The 22819-nt window shown below is 41.4% G+C and overlaps 1 protein-coding gene across 1 annotated transcript in view; it reads right to left on the reverse strand.

Moving 5' to 3' along the window:
• nxn (nucleoredoxin) overlaps nt 1-22152 on the reverse strand; it is a 102350-nt gene extending 80198 nt beyond the window's left edge. The window contains exon 1 of the mRNA XM_036559510.1: nt 21665-22152. Coding sequence (XP_036415403.1) covers nt 21665-21973 — 309 coding nt within the window. The 5' untranslated portion in view covers nt 21974-22152. The remainder of the gene's footprint in view (nt 1-21664) is intronic.
• Between the last annotated feature and the right edge of the window lie 667 nt (nt 22153-22819).

The raw sequence follows: 22819 nt of genomic DNA on the forward strand, positions 1-22819 counted from the left end.
TGAACAACAGTGGCCTGACACTCGTAAGCAACCTCATCATTTTGTCTTAGCATAGTTTTTAGGTTTCTTGATTAGCCAAGCAGTCTGATTAAACTGTATCTCAATGCCAAAGAATGCAATAATTATCACTAAACACATTTTGATTGCTGCAAGATGTTGCGGTTTGATTCAGATCTGCGTACATCATACAGATACACTACATTGCCAAAAGTATGTGGACACACATGCTTCACAAAATGGATTTCCACGGCCAAGCATCTGCACACAAGTCTAATATTACTATATGCAATGCCAAGCGTCGGCTGGAGTGGTGTAAAGCACACTGCCACTGAACTCTGGAGCAGTGGAAACGTGTTCTTTGGAGTGATGCATCATGCTTCACTATCTGGCAGTCTGATGGACGAACCTGAGTTTGTCGGATGCCAGGAGAACATTGCCTATGCAGTGGAGGAGGGGATAATGGTCTGGGGCCGTTTTTCAGCGTTTGGGCTCAACCCCCTAGTGTCAGTGAAGACTAATGTTAATGCTACAGCATACAAAGACATTTTAGACAATTATATGCTTCTAATTTTGTGGCAACAGTTTGCACATAAGTTTGCACAGGGGAAGACCCTTTCCTGTCCCGGCATTACCAGCGAGGTCTATAAAGACATGGCTTGATGAGTTTGGTGTGGAGGAACTCCAGTGGCCTGCACAGAGCCCTGACCTCAAGCCCAGTGAACATCTTTAGGATGAACTGGTACGTTGATTAAACCAGGCCTTGATTCAAACCACACTTCAAAATCTTGTAAAAAATCTTCCCAGATGAGTGGAGACTGTTACAGCTGCGAAGTGGGCCACTCCATATTAATGCCCATGGATTTGGAACAGGATATCCAACAATCTTATATAGATGTGATGGCCAGATGCCCACATACTTTTGGCCATACAGTGTATACAGACCTGTCACAGTCATGAATTTTAAGCTGATAAATTGTTATTTACATGATTGTGATTTAATTTAATAACAATTTAATTGTCTTTTTTCTTTATTGTATGCAATTATCAGTACACGCCTAGGGCAGCCAAACTGGCAGATTAGCCGTCTTGCTTCCTAGCTGACAATACTTAGTAGATCCCAACTGATGACAGACACAGCTCCAGCTGTGTTTTTGTTTCATTAAACCCATGACATGTCTCAATAAACACGTTTTCTGCTTTCTTTAATTTACATGCATTTTCTTGAACCCAACTGATGAAAACACACATTCTGCTTGTCGCAATAAAAACAGAATTGTTAAAGCTAACAACTGTGGAAAACAACTGCAGTCAGCTTAAACAATTAGACTCAGCTCAAATAACTGCGGACTGTGTAATGTGAACCTCCATTTTTGTTGTTTTTCAAATGTTTGTTGTCTTTTACATTGTGTGTAATGACGAATGACAAATTATTTGGAAAAAATATCTGGTTATATTGACCTACACTGAAAGTAAAGTATGTTTTCTCCTTCTCCCGTAAAGTTATCATTTTGAAGGTATTAGGTTTTGTCCCTATAGCCAAGATATATATACATAACATCATCACTCAGTGGTAATTAAAGAGAAACTCTTCTTGATGCTGCTTGACCTTCAATAAAACACTTTATATTCCATTCAGCGCAGCTCCAGACCACAATGACTACACGAAGAGGAGAAGTCTGAGTCATTCAAGGGCAAAGAAAGATCAAAAGGCCAATGTGGTCATTTAGCTGTGATGCTTAAAACCAATTCTCTACAGGATACCTTTTACTAAGTTTCCACAACAAAGAATTGGGGAACATGGCAGATGCTTGGAACTTGGTGAAAAAAAGAGAAGAATGCAGTGAGGTTTACTTTGTAGACGCAGCTAAAAGGAACATCCAGACAGTAGCACGCCTGTGTTCCTGGAAAGCTGATGCTACACATTCTTAAAAATAAATCTTCCTGAATGGCTCTTTGCTTAGGTTTATGGATGTGTGTTCTGATATTCTTTTGATTTTCTATGCAAAGAGTTACTGAATGGAAGAAAAGAACAGGCTTACTGCCTGATATTAATAATAAAAAAAAACCAGCAGCCTGAATAAAAACCTAGCAGCTCACAGAGCTAATTTGAGAATGTTTTATTATTTAAAAATTGCCAAGGGAATTATGTGGTCACTGTGCTTAATGCCAGCTGCCTTTATTGAGCTAATGAGCTTACGCTAACACTAGAACTTCCAGATCCAGAGAGATGGTGACTCATCGTCTTCTACACAGACTTTTTCAACTCAGTGTCTGATGAGCCACTATGTTAGTTTGTCGAGGTAACGCTGAGAACAGATACTTACATTTTCACTGTTTCTAGTTCTAGTTAAAGCTGCCTAGTTAGCCTAGTTACTGCCACTCTTCTCCTGCCTTCTCAATCATGTCTTAGACAAAGCACCCACAAATTCCCATAACACAGTCTAGGCTAGTTACAACTTAAGCGTTTACCAAGTTCAGGTTTACACATTATTACTTCGAAATGGGTGGCACCACACAATTTAGTATTTATATTGAGCTTAATCTCTACCACAACTTTACACCTCTCCCTGTACAGGAGTAAATGCTGGTGAAACCTACAGGAACCACAAAGATAGCACAATAAGACAAAACATACCCAACCAGAAGTGGCTAACTGTTTAAAAGCCAAAATGGACTGGACTGTAGTTTTAGTTTCAGCTCCAAGTATGATGCAGATTTAACTTCCAACTCCAAACATGAAACCAATATTAATGGCACTGTTAATCATTAACATAACTAGACCAAAGCTATTGTCCAAAGCTGCAGCTCACACTCAGCAGACGCTGATAACGTTACTGATGTTAGTAAGACTTTGCGCAAACTTATGTACAAACATATCACTGCTGTCGGAGGAAAACCTCGTATCTCCAAAATGGCAACTTTACGGGAGAAGGAAAAAACCTACTTTGCTTTCAATGTAAGTCAATGGAACCAGACATTTTTTCATTTTGGGCTGTTTTATTTTGGTCCATTCATCATAAAATTTACACACGATGTAAAGGGCAACAGGCATTTTCAAATTATGTCAAAAACTGAGAAAAAAAAAAATGGACATACAAAGTTTTGTTCCGACAACAGTGATAGGCAAGAACAGTGCCTCCCAGCCTTGGAACTGTTAGTGACAGTGATAGGGCTGTGCTGTTAATTGCACTGGCTTATCTGTTCTTGCAAGTTTAGCTTTTCCAATTAACAACCGATGATAAACACATTCCAATTAGGAGGACATGTGACACATCCAAGTAAAGCACTCTTAATACTTGACTAACCTCAAAGCATTAAGGTTCCCTCTGCACAATCTGATCAGTCTTACTAGCTGACGAATTACAGGTATTCTGGCAGACATGTACTCACAGACGGGAGGGCAATTAAATCTCTCCAAAACAAACCCCAGAAGAGAGCTCTTTCCCTTCTTCTGATTGGAAGAATCACACTTTGATTCAGGCTAAGCTGATCCTTATGCTGCAAATCTCCACTGCTGCACACAAACGAGCACACTCACCACCATCATTCGTGCACTCTCCCTAGTGCTCAAACCATTTCCCTCTTCATCCATCACCTCCCCTCGGTGGTTTTCAACCTCACTCGCAGAGCTTGCTTATTTTAAAGCTCCAGTCTGAGCCTTAATTATCTGTGCAAGGGGGAAAGAAAACAGTTGCAGCTACACATTCCTAACTTTAAGAGTGGTCAATATTAAACTTGAGCTGTTTGGTGATAGTGTCGTCAATCGCTGATAACTTCACTTATCACAACTGTTTAAATGTCCAAAAACGTGCCGTTCGCTGCTTCAAGACACACAGAAGTGTTTCTGTTTGCCTTGCGATCTGTTTTCTTTTACTGTGTAACATTAATCCAGGTCCTGAATCAGCTCTGATAGGTCTGGCTTTAGGACACTCAAATACGGCTTTAGAACATTCAGCAGCAGGAGGAAGTAGATCTACTCCTCTACCCGCTGTCGTGCTTGCTAAACTGATAAAGCTAAAGCCGGGCAGAAGCCTTCCATGCGCAGAATGGCTTCTCTCACAAAACATGAGCAGAATTTTACTTTGTGATTACATCAGTTATTAAAAACAAAAAAAGAGCTTGAGGTCCACTTCCCGTTGGTGTGGTTTTATGTACCAGAGATGGACATAATTCATTTTTCCATGACCTTTTAGCAGCCTCTCTTCATCCCTTAAGAATTAAACAGACAGTTTTTATTACTGTATGTAAATAAGCTCTGCTCTAACAGGCTGCTCTGTTTTGTGCTTCATTCAAAAAGCACCCAGTGCTGAAACACTGCTTGTAACTTCAACGTGAGTGGGCGGGGCTGAATGGACATCTGTGTGCTGAGTAGGTGAATAGATGTAAATGAGCTGGTTTCTCATGACATCACAGAAACAATTAACCCAAGACGAGCCAATTTTGCAGAACGGTTTCCATAAATGGAGTGTATGGACTGGGGAGCAAATGTCAAAGTTTCAAAATGTACCAATGTTTATTTACTTCTTCAGACTCTTATTTCAGAAAAGTGAGGGACATTTGGTTTTCCATGATATAGGCACTTTAACAAAAAGCAAAAAAATATCTAAAGTATCCATCTATAGCAAAAACTGTCGAACAATACCATGTAAAGAACAAAGTTAGCTGACAAGTTTCTGACTAGAGAGCATGTTTATTTTCTCCGATTTATGCAGGCATAGTAAGTGGCCTTTTTTCTTGAAAGAAAACCTCCCACCGTCACTGCCCACAACCCACAGTAGTCAAACGGAGCGACTGAACAGTGGTACATAGCACGTGATATATCACACGCCTAGTCTATATAGCAAAAATATAACATCACAATACTTGACATTTCCACAACACACACTATGAAACCCTGCTTCTGAGGTACTAAAAGTTGGAACAGAAAAAATGCACAAGAAAAACAACAAAAAATGATATCAACAGCTAACTCCACTTCTCTGTGTAATTCCTTTAAATGCAAACAAACTCACTCAGAGTGGTTTGATGTGAATTGCAGCATTCTGGACAAACGTACTGAATTGTTCACAGCGGTGCTGATAGAAACCAGACGTCCACAGTGTTTAATGCCTCTGAAAGCTAAATCACAAAAAGTTGTTCTGTAAAATGATTATGAATACATTGCTTGATACCTGAGACATTGGGCCTCATTCACCAATGTCTTCCTAAGTTTTTTCTTAAATTTGCTCTCATGAAAGGTCCTGAGAAAAAGCCTATGTCAGATTCCTGACGTGTTCTCAAACTGCAGAACTGTTTTCAATTGCAGAGACTGTGTTCTTACATAGGGAATCCCACACAGGAAAACACTGATGCATGTCGAAATCTTTGTGAAAACTGCATAAGTGGGTTTTAAGAAAAAATCCTGAGTGAGGTCCATTGCGTTCTGAGTTTTCAGACAAGTTTTTGGCCTAAAACATACTTAAAGAAAGAGAGAGAGAGAGAGAGAGAGAGAGAGAGAGAGAGTGTGAGTGTGAGTGAGATCTGCATGCCATCATAAGACAAAATAGTCCCCAAAGAAAAGGCATAAAGCAAAAACTGTTAATATTTTTTCAAAATTCCCTTTTAATGAAAAGCACAGCTGGTCAGTTTGCTGGAAGTACAGATGTCCACGCTCTAGGAGAGCCGGCGTTATCATTTCATCACATTACCTGCCCCGACCTAACACACAGCTTCCCCTGCCTTAAAACAGATGAGCTTTTTACTGAGCCCATCCAGACCCCCTCACCTGTCCTCCATCAGCAGCTGTAAATCTGAGACACAGTCACAGGAACACCACAGCTCAGCAAATGATGGTGAGAGACGTGCTATTCAGGGCGAATCCACACAGCCTGGAGGCAGGGATCCAGCCGGCTGGCCTTCACAGCACAGGTGCACACCTGCTGGGCTGCAAGTCCGGCTGCACTGATGAATGAACAGGTGGTGAGTGACATGCTTACACTGTGTGGAAGAGCTGCAGGGCTAATGAGCGGCCTTCTGCAGCCTTGGCCTGCCTGCCTGCCCTGCAGCAGCCTCCGTGGCCTGCCGACACACACAATGCTAATATAGTTTTTCCTAGTATGTTTAAAGAAATGACAATAGTAACAGCCAAACAGGCTTACAATAAGTGCTGGAGATTTAGTGTAAACATTCCCAAATCTCTCTCAAATACAATCTCTTGAAAAATGATTCAGAGCATCTTTTTATTAACTTACACTGAGCACACAAACTTAAGCATGTGTCTAAATAAATAAATAATAATGATTATTCCCTAACATTTCACCATAAAGATAAAATGTCAAAGATACATTCTGAATGTCACATTTTTAAATAGCAGTACACGTGGACAGTTCAACACGCTTGGAGGAAAACACTAACTACCAATTCTGTCACGTCAGTTGTTTGTATAGGGTAGGGCATAACACCACTGCTGCCCATGCTGCAGAGTGGGGTTCAGCCCCCCGCCTTGGAAGCACACTATACCAATGGGCTACAAACAATTCTCTCTACTGTGTATGACAGGCCACCTTATAATTAACCTTAAAATTTTTATAAACAAAATTTTTGTTTTATCAATTCTGAAATTGATAAAACTGAACCACCATCAAATCCATACATCAATGCATTTTCGAGATATATGTTAAATATATATATTTTTCATACAATAGGCATCTATGGTAACACCGCTAATGATTACAGTAGGTAGAGGGCAGTTATGCATTGCACTATGCATGAGATCATGCTAACTGCTCCACATTAGATTTTATCCACTATTAGTCACAACAGTGTTTCTCCTTTAAGAGCTGAACACTCTGGTATTGATTACTCATTCTGCAAATATGTCATCCATCACACAGAGGCATGCTTTCCAAAAACCCATTCTTGATGCTGAGGAAACTTGAACCACCGCAAGCTTGCATTCCTCCCTCATTCTTTCTTGCTTGCTTTCTTTCAGTCAACTCCACACAGTGCATGGAGAGCATGGTCATGTGGCTTAATGTTTAGCCCACACCAACAAAGCAAAACGGGGGTGGGGTGGTGGATAGAACAGGACTTGCTACGCTTTTCCACGCCAGTAATCTCTCCGAGAGCAGGGAGCGTCTCTAATTGCCTGGACACTTCTACCCAAAGGCTGTTCCCCTCTGCACTGAAAAGATGGGACCTCTTGTGCTCTTACAACCGGCTTAAGCTGATAAACCCTTTTCATTTTACAGGGCCATGAGATCGGTCCCCCTCTGTCTCAAAGGCACTGCCGAAAATGATTAATCAAAACAGAGATTACGGCCATCCGCGCAGTCACTGACCCCCTGCTGTTCGCGCACAGCGGGAGGCCGCAAACCACTGCCAGTGAATAGAGGGAGCCCTCGTTTTCACACTTCATTTTCTACGAATGCAATTACACACAAGCCACTGCAAGGACACGGCTGCAGTCTGAAAACGGTGCGCCATTTATACTTTGCAACTTCCCTAAGTTAAAATGTTACACACAAATTTTGCTGAGAGTTGCTTTTGGTTTTTATACAAACGATAATCCACTCTATCAAAGCATGTTTACCACACACACTAGATGCTGTAAAATGTTGTGCTCTCAGACTTGAACACAGTATCTGCTTCATTTGCGTGTTCACTAGCGTTACATGTACTCTATCAAAACATGTAACACTACGGGAGTCTCCATCGTTGTATATTGGAATATATAGTTTAGACTTACCAGGGTAGGAACAAAGTTTCGAAACTAATCCAAGGTTTGCAAAGGCAGAGCTCAAAGTAGTAGGTGATGGTACGCTTTTCAACATTGCCTGAATGACCAGAAGCCTGTCGTCAGCCCGCTGATGTAACAGAAGTGGCTGAAAAGCAACTCCAAAAAACTCCAAATAAACAGATATGTGAAGAACACTTTACAAGCATTGAAATACATTACTTTTCACCCTCTTGCAAGGGAAAAACAGTTCCGTTAGCAAACGATAGCATTTCACCAAGTAACTTGTTTTGCTCATGTTATCAATTGTAATCCAGACGTCAAGAGAGCATGGAATACAAGAATTTACGGGTAATTTTAGAGGGGGCGTAGCCTTGTTTGTGGTGGCAGCCCAGCACCAAAAGTTTCACTAGTTGTCCCCAGACGTTTGTTCTTGCTACAAGATCAAATCTGGGCCCGTGAGACAACCTGTAGAGTAGTAGGGTGTTTGAGCATGTGTCTGATGGCCTTCTTTTAGATGCTCAAATGAAGTCCTTCAAAGCTGTTGCAAACTTTTATTATCTGTATTGGTAAAAAAGCTGGTATTGTGCCATCTCTACTTTCAGTGTACTACTGGGCTGTGAGGAAGATCTGCTTTGTAACGCAAGGCTAAAATGAAACAGAACAAATTAATTTTCTCTGTTCATCAAGACAGTGCTATTTATTTACTTAGCTATACCTTCTTTTCCACACACATTTAGCTGAAAATGAATTCCACTGTTGAATTAATACGTCTGTTAGGTTTTCAGAACAAGACTGCTTCACATCGCAGTGGTGAAATTAAGAAAAACATATTTATCTTTTCAAAACTGTGACTGAGCCAGAGAATAATGAACACCACACAGCCCCTATCTGTTCATCGAGACTGGGCAGGGGGAAACGCAAGCCCTTTAGGGGATGGGGGCGAAAATCAATCAAGTCTAAGTGCCTTTTTATCATCTGGAAGTCCCACTGGATTTCTCCTGAGTGACTGCTCATCTGGCCTGCAGCACAGAGCCCCCCATACAGCACTCTCTCAGGGCTCTCCTATGGGACGCCGTGTCATTCCTACCACATGTCAGTAACCCACCAGCCATGACCACCAGCTAAAAATACAACGTGACCCCACAGCTCCATCTGATACAGCAGTCTGAACGTCTTCACATGCGTTTGATGTAAGGTTTGGTGTCACTCAGGCTGGGAAAGGAACATATGGGATATGAGATGTCGCTCTAATTGCAAGGGGAAAAAAAACACATTAAGAGAACATGTCATGCTTATAACAATGCTTACAACTAAAAAACAACCTCTGAGCTGTTATAACAAGTTTAGACCACACTGTAACCCAAACTGGGCTCCTTGAGGTCATAGCTCGGCAGAGATTAGCATTTTGCATCATGCAACCCTGCAAATCCAACTCAGGAAGGCTCGCCAATTAGCCTGCAACTTGAATCAGGTGAGTTTAACAGAGGTAGGACACTAAGCTCTGCAGAGCTGTGGCCCAGAGAGAACCTAGTTTGACATCCCTGCTGTAACCACTAGACACATACTGTGTTCATGACAACTGGAAACTTGGAATTTTCCATTTCGGAAATGTCCTACATCCCAACTAAAAACGTTTATGCAACTTCAGCTGGTTGAGGTTGGAAAATAATGAACACTTGCACTATGCTAGTGCTTGTTTAGCTACTGTGTGCATAGAAAAAGCTCTTAAAAATTACAATGAAATTAAAATTTTACTTTGGAATTCAAGAATTGTTTAGTTAGTGCTTTATTTGATTTAATAGTGGATTTTGCACATTTGCTGTTAAAATGCTGAAAATTACACGAAATCACGTAGTTTGATAAAAAAAAAATTGTACATTACAATTTAATTATATATAATAAAAGTCCCCTTCTTTGATAAATAGCAGACGATACACAAGAGAAACTTAAAATTCTGTTTAAAAAGCTTGAAACTCACTGTTAATTTTTTTTTAAATGGGCACTCCATGTTCACATCAGAGAAGGCAAATAGATTTTCCCCCAATGGAGGTCAGAAATATTAATTTGCTGCTTGGTCATGAGTCCAGCATCATTCCTAACCTCCCACCTCCAATCTCCCACAGTTAACCTCCCCCATAAATACTGTGATGTATCAAAAATCAAAAATGAGTCAAATTTACCCACATAAACTACTCCAAATAGTCATCCCTAATCATTATCACTAATATTGACTAAGAATGGAAAGAGTGCCTTTAGTGGCACCCCTAGTTAGTAATTGCAATATGCCTTACAACGTATTAAAAGTACACTGGTGGACCTCTAATGACATGATCCAAGATTCTCATCATTTTAACCAAAATTTTGTATGTTTGTTGGATCACATGAAACCTCGATTCACCAAAATACTCAGAAATTCATCAGTAAGATGTGAGCACACGATTCACAGCACAAAAAAAACTGTAGTTGGTTAGAACCTCATTTGCATATAGCAGCAAACCACTACATCAATATAGCCTAGTTTAAAATTACAATAATGATGAAGAAACAATACTGTGCAGCCCTCCTCCCCCTGTATCTCTCCTTCACTGCTCCTGACCCACATAGCCCTCCATTTTTCATCACATTCCCAGGCATTCTGCAGATTCCAGGTCGGTCACTACAATTCAATCACAAGACACTAACTGTGCACATTAACAAGCTCCCAGTGGTGGAGCTCTGACCTTATTTCTGTCCCTTGGGCTTGAAATATTCAAACAGGAGCCACATCTTCATGGCTGTAATTCTATCATGATCATCATGATGAACCAAGAAAAACAACAAAACCCAACTATAGTTCCATCTTGATGTGGAATTTGATACAGTAATAACTTAATTTTCATTTTTAAAAAAGCGAAATGTTGCTCCTAAGATAACTTCTCCCTGCTTTTGCACATTCAGAGACTTTTCAAGCGAGCGCCCAGGGTAGTGGTTTGGGAACACATTGTGTGTCCAAGCCAGAAGGATCATATGACACATTTTGTCAAAAACACGAGAATTTATAACGAGGTTAATAAAAAGTAGATGGAATTTTGCTGCCCACATAATGCAGCAGGAGCGGCCAGCAGGGGAAAGGATCTCTGTATTCTTGTGGCCGAAAGCATTTTCAGAAACAATCTGAAAAATACTTATGTAAATGACACAGGCCAGCAGATGAATAAGCAGAAAAACCAATGATGGGCCTGGGTCATTTCAGGCTTTCACTGCTTCACTGCAGTGATGGGCTCTGGAAACCTCAGGAATTGCACACTTCCTCGCTCGTAGATCTAACCAGAGAGTTAATTTCGGCTCTAACGGAGTCGTGGGCCGCCTCCTCGTCGGCTGAAGACAGCTATGTACATGCTGCAGGGCAACAGCCCTGTCCTGTTATTACTCACACCTGCAACCTCAGTCAATCATTAGCAGCTTATCCAAAACACCAACAGCGTGTGCAATCGTGAAACAGGAAGAGAGAGAGTGTTCCACCAGGTTCCTCAGGGCAGAAGAACAACATCTGCTAAAACCACATAGCCAACATGTGACCATAGAAGACAAATCCTTTTTTAACTCATTTTATCACAGCTGCACTGAACCAGGGTTACATGAGCAAATTACAATACACAGTATGGTCCAGGTCCATCAGGTATGGAAAGGCACGGTCAGCCAAATACACATATCTTCATTCTCTTAATTAGGTATCAGAGTCAGCCATCGTAGGTGTTTTACTTTACATTGAGATTTGATAGGTTGAAAGACAAAAAGAACCAAAATATTAAAAATAATATCAAAAATACACTGTTTTTTATTTGACTTTTCACATTCAGTACTGCACAATATCTAACAGGACTAATTTTACCTTCTTTGGAGGGAAACATGCAGTTACATGTGTCTTCTGAGCTTTTATATGTAATGTTGATGACGGTAAAACAGTAAATTTGGGGACTGTTTTGCCTTGCAAACACCCTGCATGTACCTCTCCACCGTACCTCACCATAACTGAATTTTAAATAAACACAATTTAAGGCCAGCATCTTCTAACATCACATCAGATAATGCGAGTCTGTGGTAATTCAGGCTAGATTTGTTACAGGTTCTTTTATCCCTCCAATATATGATCCAGCATTTTCTGTTGATATCAGCCCAGTACAAATACCTGGAATCAAATCAGTCTGAAGTCCCAAGTAGCCAATTTGAATTTAATCCTAAGCAAAAAAGCAACATCTAAGTGGAACTTTATATGTAAATACTTAATTTGTAGATGCAACTTCTATAGCTTAAACAGCAGTACGTCACATTCTAAACACCTAAAACATAGAGATAAATCACTAAATCGACCCAAACAGATAACAACACTAATGTTAAACCTTCTATTTTTTTTTATTATTATTTTCTTGTCAGTGTATTCAAACACATTCAAAATACTAAATATTGTTAAATACCCCAACCAGCTCCAGCACCACCACATGACCGAGGCTAGTCGTTTTCCCTCTGAATTTAAACATCTGTATTTGGAGTAACAAGCAGCAGAGCCCTGCAGCGGTTTGTCTAATCTGCCACAGTCAGTGCAGGTCAGAAAGGGTCGGAAGCCACTTGTTAGAGGTGGACGACTATGCGGGCATGTCCGGGGCAGGAGGCTGCTCCGGTGACTTTGAAGGTGCTAATTGGCTATAATCCTCTTGAGATGAAGTTCTTAGATGGCTTTGGCTGGGCCCCAAAACCGTAATGCTCCTTGCTGAAGAAACTTTAGAAGATACTTTGGGGGGATTGAACCAGCAGGCCATGTGCTGCTCTAGCACTGCAGTTATGTAACAGTTCATCACTCCAGTGACTCAGCCTCCACAGCAACCTCCCCTCTAATCAACCTCCCCACTTCATCTGAATGGCTTTGAGTATCTGTTTCCTCCCACCAACTACGGCATTTCTTTAACAAGAAAACCTGAAATTAAACTAAATACCCAGAAGAGCGTTGTACCACAAACATAATAAAAAACCCTCATATATCCAAAACAACACTGTTTGATCAATGTGCCAAAACAGAGAGATCCTCTTCCAAGGCGTCGGAGTCCCTACTTACAACGCCAGTGGTTTTGGATCTCTTTTTCCATCCTTCTAAAGATGGGTGGTTGGAATCTGGTCCATCCCCAGAAATGGCAGTAATGTAACATCATGAATTACTTGTTGAAATCCAGCACCACCATAACAGAGAGGAGAACTTGCAAGGTTAGGAAATACATCTTGGGACCATCTTGGATCACTCATGGCAGGTTTCTACATGGTGGTGAAACAACACAAACAAACGTCTCATCTCTCCTCCCAGAGATAGACAGCAGGACTGGCGCCAGATTGCGAGAGTGCCCGGCCATCAGTAGTAGACAGTGGAAGTGTTTGTGCTCTGGTGGGTCAAAAAAAAGCCAGCCAGCAGCTCGTAACACACCAACTCCAAGTCAGTCAGAATGACTTGATCTCTGCGCCGACAGATGCCTGCACATCTACCATAAACATCATGCATCAAGGATAACAAAGGATTGGTTTCTAGAAGCAGAAGTCTGTTTATGCAAACATTGACAACGGGGATATGAACTCAATTACTGGGCTATAGAAACCATCCAAACCCAAACGCAAATCCGTGCGGCTGATGAAAGAAAGGTCAAATGGGTAAGTTTAAAGTAATCCATCGGTGATAACAGATTTAGGGCTATGCACGGGCTTGGTAGCTTTTCTGTTTGACTCAGCATGGTGTTCCATTCCTTTTAACCCAGCATTCTGCATCTCTAACCTCTCCAACTGTTCAGTCATTTGTCCACAATTTACATCATCTCTTGGATTAAAAGTGATTCGAGTGGGTGTTTATATTGGAAGAAACCAATATCAAAATCAATATCCAATCAATATCGAAAAAAAAATATTCATTTTACTGTATTTATAATCCTACAGAAATGTTATAATTCTCTACAACACTAATCCAGGCAAATATAGCCCTAATTTCTATAGTCTATAAATGTTTGTGTCGATCAGCTCATACATACAAGAAAAATATGGAAAAACATATTGTGATGTAATATGATGCAACTGTAAATGTAATCTAACTATAACTATAAACATGGTCATACTGCCCACCCCTAGCTTGTAAGTGGCTCAGGATAAGAATGTCTGTTATATATGTAAATGTATACGCCATGGTAGTAAGTCCTTAGGGTCCAAAGCTATTACGGAGTTATTAAGCAGGAAATGTTAGGCGAGCCACTGCAGGGAATAAATGGAGGACTGCGGCTTTTAGAGGCTAACAGGGTCAGACACAACGGGTGCAGCTGGGCAGTACTGATTTCATGCAACTCTGCACACATTCGCTGATCTTCAAAGAATAATTCGGTACAGCTTTAACAGTCTATGCACATTATGTGCAGATTACACAATGTATTACAAACACAAACCCATTCGAAGGCAAAAAACACACATTCAAAGGCAAATTTCTCAACAGGCCTTGATGAAACCCTCTCCACACTGCCAGGCAATGCGACTGCAAATTACTAAAGAGCACAAAAACAAATTCTTTCCTCAAATTGTTCTAATTCTACTGTCCTGCGTCTCCACTCCACCCTAATCTGCATTTGAAATTATCCAACCACAACATCTTAAATAAGTCTTTGGTAATGGAACAGTAGACGTTCTTAGAATAGATGGATTTTAGGGATGTCTATATGAACGCATGAGCCGAAATCATCAGCTGCTCTGACTGCCACTGCTGCGAATCTAGTGAAAGCAAAGCCTGAAGAGCAAACAGAGAACAGTCTCTTTGAGCCAGGCTACAATCTGAAACTTGCACTTGAATGGCCAATTTGTCCGAGGTCACTGCCCAACAACTATTGTTTAACGTCTCCTCCGCAGACGGCCGAGTGCAGACCAGTTTCAGGTTGCCTGGAGAGAGGGAGGGATTTGGGCCTGTCTGCTGCCCGCCCCCGAGCCGTTTTCAGCTGCTTTGAATAAGTAACACAAACCCTGGGAAACGAATCCTCTTCCAGGAACGGCCATGTCCACACTCCTATTGTTGCAGCTCACAATGTTACAGTGCTTTCAGTCAGAGGGAACACAATGGGCTTTTAAAGGGGATGTGGAAGTCTAGCCAGGGGAGAGGAGTTAAATTTGGCAAGTGGAGTGTCGATAAAGCCTCGCAAAGTACCTCTCCAGCCCTCACTCTGTTCTACAGGTGCCTGCTCACATTCCATACACAGGCTTTATTGAATTACGCACCACAGGTGCAGTATAAAGGCTCCATGTTACATTACAGAACCTCAGCCAGATGCATGCAAACAAGCGACACTAACAACAGTCAACAACCTGGCACTACACTGGGATCAACTGTCAAATAAAACACAATCTCAAGGGAAATATCGAATTATTTTAATGATGTTCTGTCTTATTTTTATATAAGAAAAGAATGAAATAAAAAAATTGTCCCACAGGTACATATTCTGCAGTTCACATTGACTTCATGTGTTGGAAATCACAAGAGTTTGAATAGAGTAAATTCTGAGATAAAGACTCAATTAGTTTTTTTATGTGTTACAAATGTGTTACAAATGCATTACAAATGCATTACAAATGCATTACAAATGTGCTGAATATACAGAGCTCTTATTATATCCTACACAGATTGATCTGGCTCAGAAATATTTTTTTAAAAAAAGAAGAAGAAAAAGATGACAAAAGTCCATTGAACTTCCACAAAAACAGTGCATCGGTCCTATAAGGGACACAAAAATATATGGGATGAACTCAGAGGCCTAGTTTTGATAACTTACAGTGTCTTCCATAAAAGACCCTCAGAACAAAAAAGGGGGTATTGGTATAAAGCTTTAGATTGATTTGAACATGCATGACTCACTGTGAAATAGCCAGCTGCCTCTAACTTTTAATGTAGCACTTTATTTGATTCATGTCATTTAAATAGGAAACTTATTTTTCATTTACGATGCCAGTTTGGCTCATTAAAGAGCAAATAATATTATTTATATTGCAACTTTGGCTAAAACAAAGTTCTGGTAAATGTGCTAGTGTGTTTCTTGTGTTTATTTAGGCCACAAAGTGAAATTGAAGAGACAGAAAAATTGGAATCAGTGACACACACACACACACACACACACACACACACACATATGCATTTTATAAGTAATTACAACCATATCAAGATTATCAACCTTAACGTTTTCAACCTCATCACATCTCAAATCCTGAATTCTTCACCCAAATAATGTAAGAAAATATCAAGTCAGAGTGGGGGGCACTCAATTACTGGACAGTCACATGACCAAACATCATTGATCAACCTTTAGTCCATCTATCCATCTCAGTTTCCTCAGACTCATCCTTCCGGTCTCTTCCTACTTAGCAGTGTTATCAGCACGAGCTGTCACTCACCAGGACAAAACGGGGGGAAAACTCTGGCAAAAGCGCCGCTCGCCGATAAGAAGCGAGCGTTATCGCCTGCAGATAAGGCCCTAGGCTTTTTGTAGGCAGCAACCCTGAAATCAAAGCAGCCAAAGGGGCTCGGCTCCGGTATGTGATGAGCAGATCCGGTAGCCGTTTTCGTTGGCCTGCTGACGCCCCGATGACAGCAACCCTTAACCCTCACGAAAGCTTCCAGCAGCTGTCTCTGTGCCTACAGAGCAGAGTGGCAAAGAATGGCACAGTGCCTGAACAGGAGGCTTCTCTTTCTCTCTCTCTCTCTTTCTCACTCTTTCTCTGAGTCTCTCTCTCCCTGATGTGTGATCACTGCCTGCACACCCCCACACTGCCATTTGCTTTCCACCGCTGGCAGATCCGGGGCCCGGGCCAAGGCTGTAGCTGATTTACGAGCTGCTCCCCCAACTCCGGCTGCTGCGTCTCCTTCTAAGGCAGTGCCAGCCCAGACGGGGATCAGCCTCTACTATGGGGTCAACCTCAATCAATACCTCAGAATTAAGCAAAAGATATTTTGGAAGATGTTTTCATAATACATGAGGTTTGTTCAAATTTGAAATGGGCAAAATGTCACAATTAAAATAAGCTATGAAAAACTGCATTGGTAAATTGCTAAGTTACTATATATTGTTGTTTGCAGCCTCTCTACAACTGGCTGTCTTTTTATGATCCTGTAATTGGTCTAGAAGTTCTGACGATGCCCAGTATATACTCAGAAAAGTATACTGAGACATAATTTATCATTATAACGATAACAAATCACCATGTTGTCCACCCCTACACAGAACCTGCCTGGTTCCTCTCAAATGCTGAAGGAAAAGGCAGACACTGAGGCCAGTTAGAATAGCAGAACGGCTCCGTCAACCCTGGTCACTTCTCTCTGCTCCAAAGCACTGTCTGGAGAGACAACAAAAAAAAGTTAAATAGCAAAGCAAAGTATCCAAGAGCTGCACATTCACACATTAAACAGCTCTGATGATGTCACTGACTGGTGGCTGCCATAACTAAAGCGAAAACTGGCTGTGGTCAGTGGAGAAAAGTGCCAGTCGTTCCTCACCTACACCAACACACCATCAGTTCCGATTCATTAGCCGTGTTATAAATCAAGCGCTGAAAAGCTGCGATTTATACTGTTCAAGTCATAATGAATTTACTTCTTATTAATTCAGGCCCACATACTGCTGTACATCCTGTATTGAATGTCTTGCGGTGTTGTAGCAAGGGACTTAATTGTGGCGAAGGAGCTGAAACTGAGCAAGACTAGGTAAACAAAGCTCTGCATGGCGTGAAGAGAGAGAAGAGGAGGGATGAGGAGGAGAAGTGAGAGGAGAGGAGAAAGGGGGCCAGGTGATGAGGGACTGAAAGAGTGACCTATATGAGCAAGGGGTCTACGAGAGGAGAAGGAGGGGGCACAAGAAAGAGAGAAAAAGGAAATTGAGGGTAAAAGCAAGAAAAAAGAAAGAGTGAATGAATGAGAAAAAGACAACAAAAGAAAGCAGAAAGAAAGAAAAAAGTACAAGAAGAGAAAGGGAAAAAGCAGCAAGAGAGGAATAATGGACAAAAGAAAGAAAGAAGAAAGAAAGAAACAAAGAAATGACAATTTAGTGAGAATGAGAGTGAGAGACAAAGTGAAAAATGAAAAAGGAGAAGGAAATAAAGAAAGAGAAAAAAAGAGAGAGGGTGAAAAAGGAAAGAAAGAAAAACAGACAGACAGACAGAGTGGGGACTTAATACCCAATGTCCTGGACAGACAGACAAGGTACTTAATACTCAGTGTCCTGGATAGATAGACAGATAGATACTTAGAAAGATAGACATGTAGACAGATAGACAGACACATACATGGACAGCCAAACAGATATATTGACAGACAGACATACAGACAGACAGAGAAATGGACAGGTAGGTAGATATACAGATAGAGTAAGTACCTACTATCCATGATCTCTTCAGTTTTTCCACCTTGACCGTAGCTCACCTCTAATTCGGAGCCTCTTGTCCACCCTCAGCGTCCACTGCCCTCCCCCTCACACAAGCAGAGAGGACGTTCCATCCATCAATCAACAGGCCCGTCACACCACAAAGCTCTCCGAAGCTCAGGTGGGCTTTCCAACTGTAACCTAAACCTGCAGCAGCCAGCAAATCTATTCACCCACACAACCTGTACATCAGGTCAGGTTATAATGGAAACAGGCCTACATTCACTAACTACTGCACTGCCAGGCCTGATTACCGAGACATCTGGTTATACGTTTCACCCAGGAATGCACTGCATACTGAGTAAACACGCACATGTCTAAACGTTCGGCTAATGAGCACCACAGTAAAGATAAGCAGTTTTTTCAGTGTGTTTCACTGCAGTATGATGACAGCAGCCATCATCAGCTCATTCAGACAGCAGCTGAACCACAGTCAGCGTCCAACAGCAAAAACACTTATATACTTACTGTTACATCCAAACGCCTATACTGCGCATTCTTGAGCTGTTTTTAATGGAAAAGGAATGCATCACTGCATCACTTACAATCCCCTAAATGCATTAATTGCAACATTCACGCTTCAGTGCACTGCCGCAGACAGCCATCGAATATTTTACGTGACTACACAATGTCTGCAGGATAATTAATGTGAAATAACATTTCAGCAGAAAGTAATAGCCTAGCCCTGCAAACTCACTGACCTGATCTCGAAGTTACAGCTCAGGCCAAAAGAGAGTCAGAAAAAACAACCACACCACAGATCCAAATAATACATGCACATGACTTCAGTAACGTTTGCTGTAAACCATTATCCACGGTGAGCTTTTCGCTTTTTTTTTACTCAGTATGGCCTCAATTCTGTTTTCTTTTTTTAGTTTCTGCATAATTCAATCATTAAGAAAATCACTCAGAGTGGCTGGATGTAAAGCGGTGCGCTGTAGAGAAACTTGCTGACTCTGATTTCTTTACAGTGGTGGTGATGGGAACCAGGGGTCACCATGTCTACAACACAAATATAGCCATTCTACTTACTACCCAAAACAATCAGAGAACCTACACACTTGTTTTTGTATGTAATGTTGATGAGGATGAAATAGTGGAAAATCTGAAGTAATTTCTTTGGGGACTATTTTGTCTTACAACACCCTGCATGCACCCCTCCCCTGTGCATGTATTTTTTTTAGGCCAAAAGCTTTTCATAAGACAAACATAAGGATCATATTTCGTGTATCTTTCTGTGAAAGAGCTTTCATAAGCATTCAACTCTACAGACGCTTGGTTCCCATCACCACCACAGTGAATGATTCTGACTGCATTTTACATCAAACCACTGTGAATGTCAATTTTCACATCTCAACCACTGGATCACACCGAAATTTCAGAGAAAAAAGTCAGAGGAATTCCCCTTTAACGTAAAAGGTTGCTGAAGGAAATGATTCCGAAGATGCATTTATTACGACCGACTCACTGCTGGAAAGGAATGCAGTGCAAATCCAACCTGCATTGTGTAACGTAACCCTCCTCCATCTATCACACAGATGCAGGCACATATCCACTCTCACCGGCCCTGCCGTCTCTAAGCTTTACTGACAATACCACAGAGATTATGTGGTACTGCACGGTGGTATCACTGCTATTAAGTGTAAAATGTGAAAATGTGCATGACCGGTCAACATGCCAACACACGCAGAGGGGAGGTGGAGCCGGGGCAATGGACCAAAACGGATACCAGCGGAGGGGCGAATCAGAGTTCGATCCAGATGCATGTTATAGCACAGAGTATAATCCATTACAAAACAAACACAGACCAGGAGCAACAAAGCATTACGAGATTCACACGAGAGGTGCAATGTAACACGAGTCAACAGTATAGAGGACCTAAAAAAAGAGCCCTAAAATCACTGGAACACAACAACCGAGCAGCTGTCACAAAACTTGACAATTATGAGTGATGCTCATGTGTCTGTACACAATGGCAATATTAAATAAACGGATTAAAATTATAAGACTGTAAAGCTTTTCTTATAAATAAATAAATAAACCAACCTTGTGACCTAAATTCTGTTACTAAAAGGAAAAAAGGGAAATCTGTTCTTGTCAGTAAATTACAGAGGAGGATGTTTTGTGAGTCACTCTTGGCATTTGAAGAATTATCAATTCTGCAGCAGGACATTCACAATGTCCATTACAGTGCTACTGTACAGCCTCACTCACCTCACAGACATTTCAATGAATTAATAAAAATAAATAAATAAATAAATAAACGAAAGACTCTTTTTTGAGAGAATAAGATTTTCCTGAGAGTAAAAATAATCACACCACTGTTGCACTAAAAAGCAAAACTGAAAATCAGCAATGATGTTAAAAATGCTCTCCGATATTTCGTGTCTAATGTGAAAGGGCGTAGCACGAATAGCCGCTAGACCTTGTTCATTCTCCAAATAAATGTGCTTTGGAGCTGAAAATGTAGGTGGTTTGCGCCTTTTTATGAAACCACACCCTGTAAACTACAATCATGAGATTAGAGATAATCAGAGTTAGGCTTTAAATAAACATTAGAGTTGTCTGGTGTGATTTTTGGCAGTTCCCTCACAAATCGCGTTATTTTAGCCTGTAGCTAAGTAACCCTCCTAACCCTGCACTACAAAGCGCCTGCTCTCCCGTCTTTAAAGGTTATGACGAGGCTTAACTTCTTTTCGAATTTTCCCGTTCCACCTTAAATGGTGTAGCAGTTACACGTAACCGAGGCACCACTTAAGGTGGACCGGGAAAATTCGAATTAAGAAGTTGACCAGCTTAGTCATCACCAATTCGCCAGCTTCTTGTCTAAATTTTCCCGTTCCACCTTAAAATGATGGAAGCAGTTACATGTAACGGCTGCACCATTTAAGGTGGACCGGAAAAATTCATAAAAGAAGCTGGCGAATTAGAGGCTTACTTTCGCCTTGTAAGGTTCTGACGGTTACATGACAAAATAAAGATATCTGCGTGTCAAATGAGGGTATTTAATAAAACTTTAAGTCTCTCTTCCTCTCTAAAAATGAACACATTTGTTCTCTTCACCTTCTTCCTTTGCCTCTGTCAGCAGTGGGCAGCTAAATGAAAACAGAGGAACTGTTTGAATGTGGAAACAAATCAGTTCACCAGGTTGTGAGATTAGTTTAACCGAACTTGCTCTCAGGCTTAGAAAATGGAAATCAGTTATTGCTAATTGCTAATGAAGACTACAGCTTCTCAGAGTAACGGTGCAGAAAAGTGACTCAATTAGTAAAAACACCCAAAACCATCACAGACCATCTAAAACACCCACAACTTCTAGGGTCCCCACAATCAAAAAGCCACCCAGTCAGAATAGGAGAGGCTACACCTGTTTACAAGAGCCAGCTGTTTAAGAAAAGGGAGAAATCCAGCGGCTGGTCGCCTACAGTGAACGGTAAACACGGCGAGGTTTAAGGGCAGTGAGGGGAACTGGCCTCAGCCTCATCCCGCCACTCACCTTTTTGTGTCTGTCTTTAAAAGGCAAAGCCGGCCATTGCATCTCCTGCAAGAAGTCCTGCCAGTGCTTCTGGTCCTGATCCGAGGAGATGAAGACGATCTCCAGCTTGTCTTTGTGCTCCGAGGATTTCTTGAACTTGCTGTAAAACTCGCACAGGCTGGCGTTGAACTGCCTGCACGGAGCGTTCAGGCTGCAGCCGAAGTAGAGGCCGAGCAGAGACAGCCCGCTGCCCAGCGCCTGCACGTCCACCTCGGCTTTCTCGCCGTTGACGAGCCGCTCTCCGAGCAGATTCACCAGAAACTCCGACATGGTCTGTCTCTCCGGATTGGGACGGACGAACGGTTAACGCCGCCGGTAGACCCAGTAACCTGAACTGGAGAAAAACCCGAGAGGCTCAGAGGAAGCCACAAAAACCGAAGACGGTACCCCTGTATATTTTTTCCGTGAAGAGCACCGACGGTGCGGAGCGCGTGGGCACGAGCCGCTGAAACGCTGTTGAGGAATGCGCTCTGCTTTTAGCCCAGCGCTCATTGGCTGCTCACATCCACAGCTAAGCGCAGCACTGCCGGCATCTAGTGGTGAGATGGAGGAACTGCACCTTAACCCAGTCAGGACCTGTAAATGGATTACTAGCATGGCCTTCAAACGGTATTTCTATACAGTACTCCTATGGGATACAGTGAAGTCCAGTTAAACAGTGAAAGTCCAGACCAGTTCATTAATTTCCCAATCATGCACAAAATGAGTCTTCTATTCAAATATGGACACTAATTCTACTAAGTCTAGTGCAGGTCAATTCTTTTAAACTGCAGAATATTCATGTGTGTAATACAGGTTAATAGGTTTCTGAATCCATATTCATTTTGTCTAACATTGTTAAAATATCCATTTTAAATGTGCAAAATGCTTTTGTATTTTATTTTCCCCTTTAGGCCTATTTATAATATGTAAGTGGTTATCTTATGTACCAAAAACAGCCATTCCTTAACCTCTCTTTTCCTTACAATTAAAATTACAGTTACTGTGCCCTTAAAACTACTGTAAATATTTTCCTTGTCTTGTGAAATTACCAATCAGCCATAACATTAAAGCCACCTCTTTGTTTCTATGCTCACTGTCCATTTTATCAGCTCCACTTACTATATAGGTGCACTT

Source organism: Colossoma macropomum, unplaced genomic scaffold (assembly GCF_904425465.1).
Source record: "Colossoma macropomum unplaced genomic scaffold, Colossoma_macropomum, whole genome shotgun sequence".
Lineage (NCBI taxonomy): Eukaryota > Metazoa > Chordata > Actinopteri > Characiformes > Serrasalmidae > Colossoma > Colossoma macropomum.